Source organism: Pteropus medius, unplaced genomic scaffold (assembly GCF_902729225.1).
Source record: "Pteropus medius unplaced genomic scaffold, Ma_sr-lr_union100, whole genome shotgun sequence".
In the NCBI taxonomy this organism is placed as follows: domain Eukaryota; kingdom Metazoa; phylum Chordata; class Mammalia; order Chiroptera; family Pteropodidae; genus Pteropus; species Pteropus medius.
The window spans coordinates 1,463,783-1,470,169 of record NW_024350922.1 but is presented as its reverse complement, the minus strand read 5'-3'; the positions used below and the strand labels follow the sequence as shown (position 1 = coordinate 1,470,169).

Here is a 6,387-nt window from a genome sequence, read left to right as displayed (position 1 = left end):
ATTGGAGATTTTACATTTAAAGTAATTACTGATACGGAGAGACTGCTGTCATTTTGCTATTTGTTTTCTCTATGCCTTTTAGCTTTTCCAAATTCCTCATTTCCTGTGTTACTGTCTTCTTTTGTGTTTAGTTGATTTTTTTTCGTAGTGAAACATTTTAATTCTCTTCTCATTTCCTTTTGTGTATATTTGATAACTATTTTCTTTGTGGTTACTATGGGGATTACATTTAACACACCAGCATTAAAACACTCTAATTTGAATTTGTACCGGCTTTACTTAACAGCATACGAACTCTGCTCTTATACGGTTCTGTCCCCACCTCTTTCAGTTAATGATGTCACAAAGTGACATCTTGACATGTTATGTGTCCCAAAACATAAATGAATGTTCTTATTTTTGTGAGTCTCTTAAATTACGTAGAAAACAAATGTGGAGTTACAAACCAACGTCACAATAATACTAGTTTTCATAATCGCCCATATATTTACTTTTACTGAGATCTTTATTTTTCATCTGGCTTTGAGTTACTGCCTAGTGTCTTTTCATTTCAATCCGCATGGCTCTCTTTAGCATTTCTTGCAGAGGTCTGGTGGTAAAAAAGAAGTCCCCAAACCATTATTCATCTAAGAAAGTCTTAATTTCTCCTGCACAGTCTGAAGGACAGTTTGGCCATTTATAGGATTCTTGGTCAACTTACTTTTTTTTTTTTTCTTTTAACACCTTGAATATATCAGTCTACCGCCTTCTGGCCTCTGAGGTTTCTGGTGAGAAATCAGCTCATAACCTTATCGGGTTATCTCTTCTCCTTCCTGGACTACCGCAATGCATAGGATGATTGCTTGATGATACCCTACGGGCTCCTCAGGCTGTGTTACTTTTTTTCAATCCTTTGTCTTTCTGTCCCTTGATAATTTCAATTGTCTTCTCTTCGGGCCCATCAATTCTTTTATCTATCTGCTCAAATCTGCTTTTGACTATCCCTCTGGTAAAATTTTTGTTTCTGTTTCTGTACTTTTCATCTCTAGAACTTCGTTTTGGTTTCTTTTTAGGTCCTCTCTCTCTCTCTCGACATTTCCATTTTGTTTATCCATCATTTTCTTGACTTGCCGTGTGTCTTCCACGAGTTCTTTGAGCATCTTTAAGACAGGTGTTTTAAAGTCTTTGTCTAGTAGGTTTTCCAAGCGGTCTTTCTGGGGGGCAGTGTCTGTGGGTTTATTTTTTGTCCTTGGAATGAGCCTTAGTTTCCTGTTTCTTAATATTAGTTTTTGATTAGTAGTAGTAGCAGTTCTAGAGTGACATTGAGAATCACTTAGCTTTTTCAAATTTCTGTGTCCTCATATGTGAGATGAGAGTTGTGACATTTTAAAAAATCAGTAAGTATTTATCGAGCTCTTCCTGTGTGACCCCCGAATTCTTTTGACACTCTTTTTATTGAGACATGGGGTCTCCCCTTGAAGACAGGCTCTGTGACTGCTCGATCGATAGCACATGTCGGAAATAACGGTGTCAGTTTCCAGATCAGTCTTTAAGGAACTATCATCTTCTACTTCCTGTCTCTTGAGACATTCACTCTTGGAAGGCAGCCACCACACGGTGAGGCTGCCAGTGGAGAGGTCCATATAAAGGGGAAGTAAGACCTCGGCTCAAAGCGATGGCTGAGCTCTTGACTGACAGCCAGCTCCGACTTATCAGCCATGTGAGTGAGCATCTTGAAGGCAGATCTTTCAGCTTCCGCTCAAGCCACCACTGCCGATGCCACATGGAGTAGAGATGAGCACTTATGTATGTTATCTCGTTAGAAAAAGAATTAATTAATTTAATTACGTAAAATCTATTCTTTAGAACAGAGCTGTCCAAAGAAAAATAATGTGAGCCACATAATCTTAACTTCTCTAGTAGCCACTTTAAAGCGGTATAAGAAACAGGTGAAATTAATTTTAGAGAAAAAAATCTGGTTTAGCCCAATATATCCAAAATATTTTAATTTCAACAGGCAATGAAGATAAAAATTATGAGATATTTTACATTCTTTTTCATACTAAACACTCGATTCTTCAAAGTGTATTTTATACTTACTGTCACATCTCAGTTCGGACTAGCTACATTCCAAAAGCTCAATGGCCACATGTGGCTGGTGACGCCCATGTTAGTATATCTTAGTATAGAAGACTTGAAAGGCAGACTAGGACATCTCTGCCCCTATCTTACAGATGAGGGAGGAGGTGGCTAGCCCAAGGTTATGCACGGTGAGTCAAGTTTGTCCACATCCTAATCCCTAGAGCCCATGAAAGCTTCCTTGGTTGGAAAAAGGTTCTTTGCAGATGCAATTAGGTTAAGGAGTCTCGGATAAAGAGATCAGCCTAAATTATCTGGGTGAGCTCTCGATCCAATGACCAGTGTCCTTGTAAGATAAGATGGGAGATTAGACAGATGGAAGAGGAGAAGAGGGACTCATAGAAGAAAGTCGTGAAGATGGAGGCGGGTATGAGAGTGATGTGGCCACAAGCCAAGGAGGCCGAGGAACGGGTCAGTCACCAGAACCAGGAAGAGGCAAGGACGGGTTGTCCTCTAAAGCCTCCGGAGGGAGTAGGGCCTTCTGGCCCCCAGAATTACGAGATCATCAATGTCTGTTATTTTTAGCCGCCTGGTTTTGTGATAATTTGTTATGGCAGCCACAGGAAGCTAACATATGCAGCAAGTCTGACCTTGAACTCCGTTCCCAGCCAGAGCCACCTGACTCCTCATCGCCTCTGAAGTCTTTCAAGCGGCCGGTGCTCATCCCTTTAACTACATGGCCCGTGCAGAGGCTCTGGTGACCTCGAATGCCCATGCCCGACCTATAGTGAGCCGCTGCCCTTTAGCTCCGTGCGGCCCTTTGCCATGTGGTCACCTCTTGCTCCATCTACTCAAATGACCTCAACCGCTCTCCCGGCTTTATTTTCTCTCCCCTTTTGTTTTCCCCACAGTGTCTAGGGCCATCTTTAAAGAAAATGTGAGTCATCGCAGGCCACAAACTCTGCCCTCAACTCTCCGTTCACGGGAGTGAAGTCCGAACTCCTTACCGCGTCCCCAGGGACGGCCCCGCCACTCCGCCGACCTCGTCCTCCACCTGCCTCCGCCTCCCTCTCCCCACTCCGGCCGCTTCTCTGACATGCCAAGTGCACTCCTTCCCAGGGTCCTTTGCGTTCACTGTCTGGAACATTCTATGCTCAGCTAGCACCCTGGTTCAGGACCCTCACTTCATCCGGGTCTTCGCCTCCTTTTAAAGGCTCTCCTTGGCCACTGCCACTGTTCCTTCCTCGATCATGCTTTTTCTCTGTGGTGTGAATCTCCGTCTAGTACAGACTTTTAGTTTGCTTTATCGTGCATCTTCCCCGTTACACTGTAAGCTCCACAAAGGCGGGGCCTTTCTCTATTTTCTATAACCACGGTGGACCGGCAAAAAGCGAGTGCCCAATAAATTCACTGCAGCACAAACAAACAAATGAATGAAAGGCTCCCTACAGCCCTATATGTATTTTTTCTTTTCTAAAGAAGTCAGAACCTGGATATTTAGGTTAAATTCTACCCAATGTGAACAACAAGAGAGAAAATTCACTGGGCTGGCTAAAAAATGTGTTCAAGGGCCACCCGTTTGAGACCTCTGCCCTATGGGGCTCTGGCCCTGGTGGGACCGGTGTCCCGTGACCTTCAGATGGTGCAGGCCCTCTGGGAGTCAGGTGGGTCTTCGGGATCCACCAGCCCTTGCCTCCCCAGGCCCCATGAGGCACTGTTTGTTGTTACAGACCAAAGCCATCCAGACTCGGTTCAAAAGGCAGGATGTGGTCTGCAAGCTTCCAGCTCATCGGTTCAAAGGAAAGTGACTTCAGTAGCAGTGACTCCTGAGATGTCCCCCTTGCGTCCCCCGGGAGGGGACAGAGCCTTAAAGGACTAATAATAGACAGGCACGTCCAGTTTCCTAAACATGTCAACCTTAAAAGCAAGCGCTATTTTTTCCCTCGTTACCTTTGAATTACTATGTGGGGAGGGACATTCTGTTATGACAAGCTTTGCTCGCCACATGCCACTCAGCAGCTTCCAGGCGAAGTCGTCATGGTGGGGCAAAAGTTCAGTGTCGCCCGTTTGGCTCCCTCCTGCCGGCGTTTGTCCCTTCATCACCGGTAGGATTTGTAGGTAGGCAGTGTGACTTGGGAGTGTATACGTTAATCGCTCTGAAACACAGCATCCGTGTCCATAACGAAAGTTATGGGACTGCATGGGGTTGTTGGGAAGACTAAATAAGGCAGTGCAAGCCATCTGATGTCTACCATTACAGAACACCTGCTGGACACCGGTGTGGGTAAGGGGTGCGAGCCTTTAATTTTCCAGGCCCTCGTTTGTTGGCACAATCGCTCACTCATTCCACCAGTGTTCATGGAGCTCCTAGGAGAGGTCAAGCACTGAGCCAGGTGTGGGGGACATGATGAGCAGCGCCGGCCCTCAGAGCTAGGCCAGTCCAGCGCAGAGCTGCCCTTCAGGTGTGGGGCGCGGCGATGCCTGCGGGGGGCCGGGGCGGGGGTGGGAGACACTGGGTCGGCAGGGCGCGGAATCGCTCTGCGTTACTCATCTAGGCGGCTCTTACTCCTGATAGCCTTTCCATTCTCCCATGCAGGACAGCGTCCCAGTTGGATGTGAATGTGTCTTTAACACCTAACGCTCGTTAACCTCCGTCCTAAGGAGTCAAAGAAGGCCCAGATGCAGCGGTTTGCGGCAGGTGGCGGCGTTCGGCGAGATTTTCATGGTACGGATACGTCTTGCCGCTCAAACTCAAAACCACACAGAGTTCTTTTTCTCAGGGGGCGCACGAATATGACCCGCCTTGCCGAAGACGAGGTCGAGGAGGTACTGACCTCTGAACCCCCTCCTGCGTTTAGCCCTTTTCCAGCTGAGGACACGGAGTGTCTTGGTGGAGGGGTGGAGAGGGGGTGGGGGTCCTCTTCTAATTGGTCAGGCAGGCACAGGTGGGACTCGTCCTTGCGGTGCTCCCACATACATCTATGTGTCTCTAAGGTCCAGGGGGCCCCTCCCCGCCCTGTGCGGCACGTGTGTGCGGGTCTTTAAGTGCGTGGAGCCACAACGCCTTTTTGAATGAGTGACGGCGGGAGCCCAGCCCTCCAGGAGACGCGTGCAGACTGACCAATGGGATGGGTGGCGGGTGGATGAGCACCAGCCTCGCGGAGGTCGGGGAGCAACCGCCGCGCCCGCCCTACCCACCCCCCAGCCCCCGTGCGTCCTGCTCTCGGTTCCCCGGGGCTCCTTCCTCAGCGCCACCGCAGGCCGGGGACGAGTCGGGGGGCAGGCTCGCGTCTGACGGCGGTGGGCGGCGGTCCCCGCGCCGCGGCAGAGAGCACCTCTCTCGGGGGGCCCGGCGGCCGCGGGCGCGGATCTGCAAAGCAGCTGGCGGCGCTGGGCGGGGCCTGGGGCGCGATGCAAATGAGGGGGCGGGCCCGGCCGGGGCTCCGCCCCCTCCCCCGCAGCTGGGGCCAGCGGTGCCGGGCGCAGCTGGGCGCGGGCGGCAGCTGGGCGAGTGGCAGCCGCAGCTCCGCGCGCGCGGCCGCCAGAGCCGGCGCAGGCAGCAGGCCGCCCCCCGCGCCTCGCGGCCGCCGCCCCGGGCCCCCGGCCGGACCCCGCGGGCCCCGCTCCCGCGCAAGATGGCTGAGCCGGCCGCGGGGCCGCCGCCGGGCGACGGCGAGGAGGGCGCCGTGCGCTTCGCCCGCAAAGGCGCCCTCCGGCAGAAGAACGTGCACGAGGTGAAGGACCACAAATTCACCGCCCGCTTCTTCAAGCAGCCCACCTTCTGCAGCCACTGCACCGACTTCATCTGGTGAGGGCTGCGCCGCGCGCGGGGACCCCTCCGCGCCCCCGCGGCCCGGGCTCCGGGGTGGCCGGCCCCGCGGGTCCCCTCTCCCCGGGCCCCGGCCGCAGGGCGCCCGCTGCCCAGTCCCCCCCAGCCGCCCCCGGAGCGCCCCGCGGCCGCTCAGAGCACGGGGTCTGCCCCTTTCCGCACCGCAGCGCCCCGAGGGCCCCTCGCGCGGGGTTCCCTATCTCGCCGCCTCCTTCCGGGCTCCAGGCGCCCGCACCCCCTCCCCTCCTTTCCCGGGGCAGCGCCCTGGGTGTCCTCCCCGCGCGCCGCCCTGAGGGCCTGGGTTCCCCTTTCCACTCCCCTAGCCCCCCTCACATCGCTGCGGGCCCCTGGCTCCCTGCTGTCCCTCTAGGCTTGGGGCGCCCCCTCTCCTTTCTCAGTGCCCCGGGGAACACCTCCGCCGCGGGGCTGCCTCTTCCTCGCTCTCCGAGCGTCTTGATCTCTTCTCTCTTCCCCTCTCCCCCTCTCCCCCCGAGGGTGCC

The 6,387-nt window shown here is 52.9% G+C and overlaps 1 protein-coding gene across 2 annotated transcripts in view; it reads left to right on the top strand.

The window, feature by feature from the left end:
* Positions 1-5,591: 5,591 nt before the first annotated feature.
* Positions 5,592-6,387, top strand: part of PRKCB (protein kinase C beta) — a 231,895-nt gene continuing 231,099 nt past the window's right edge. The window contains exon 1 of one of the 2 annotated variants that reach the window (XM_039840209.1): positions 5,592-5,866. In XM_039840209.1, the coding sequence (XP_039696143.1) occupies positions 5,694-5,866 (173 nt within the window). In that variant the 5' untranslated portion in view covers positions 5,592-5,693. The remainder of the gene's footprint in view (positions 5,867-6,387) is intronic. The other variant, XM_039840210.1, reaches the window with a different exon arrangement.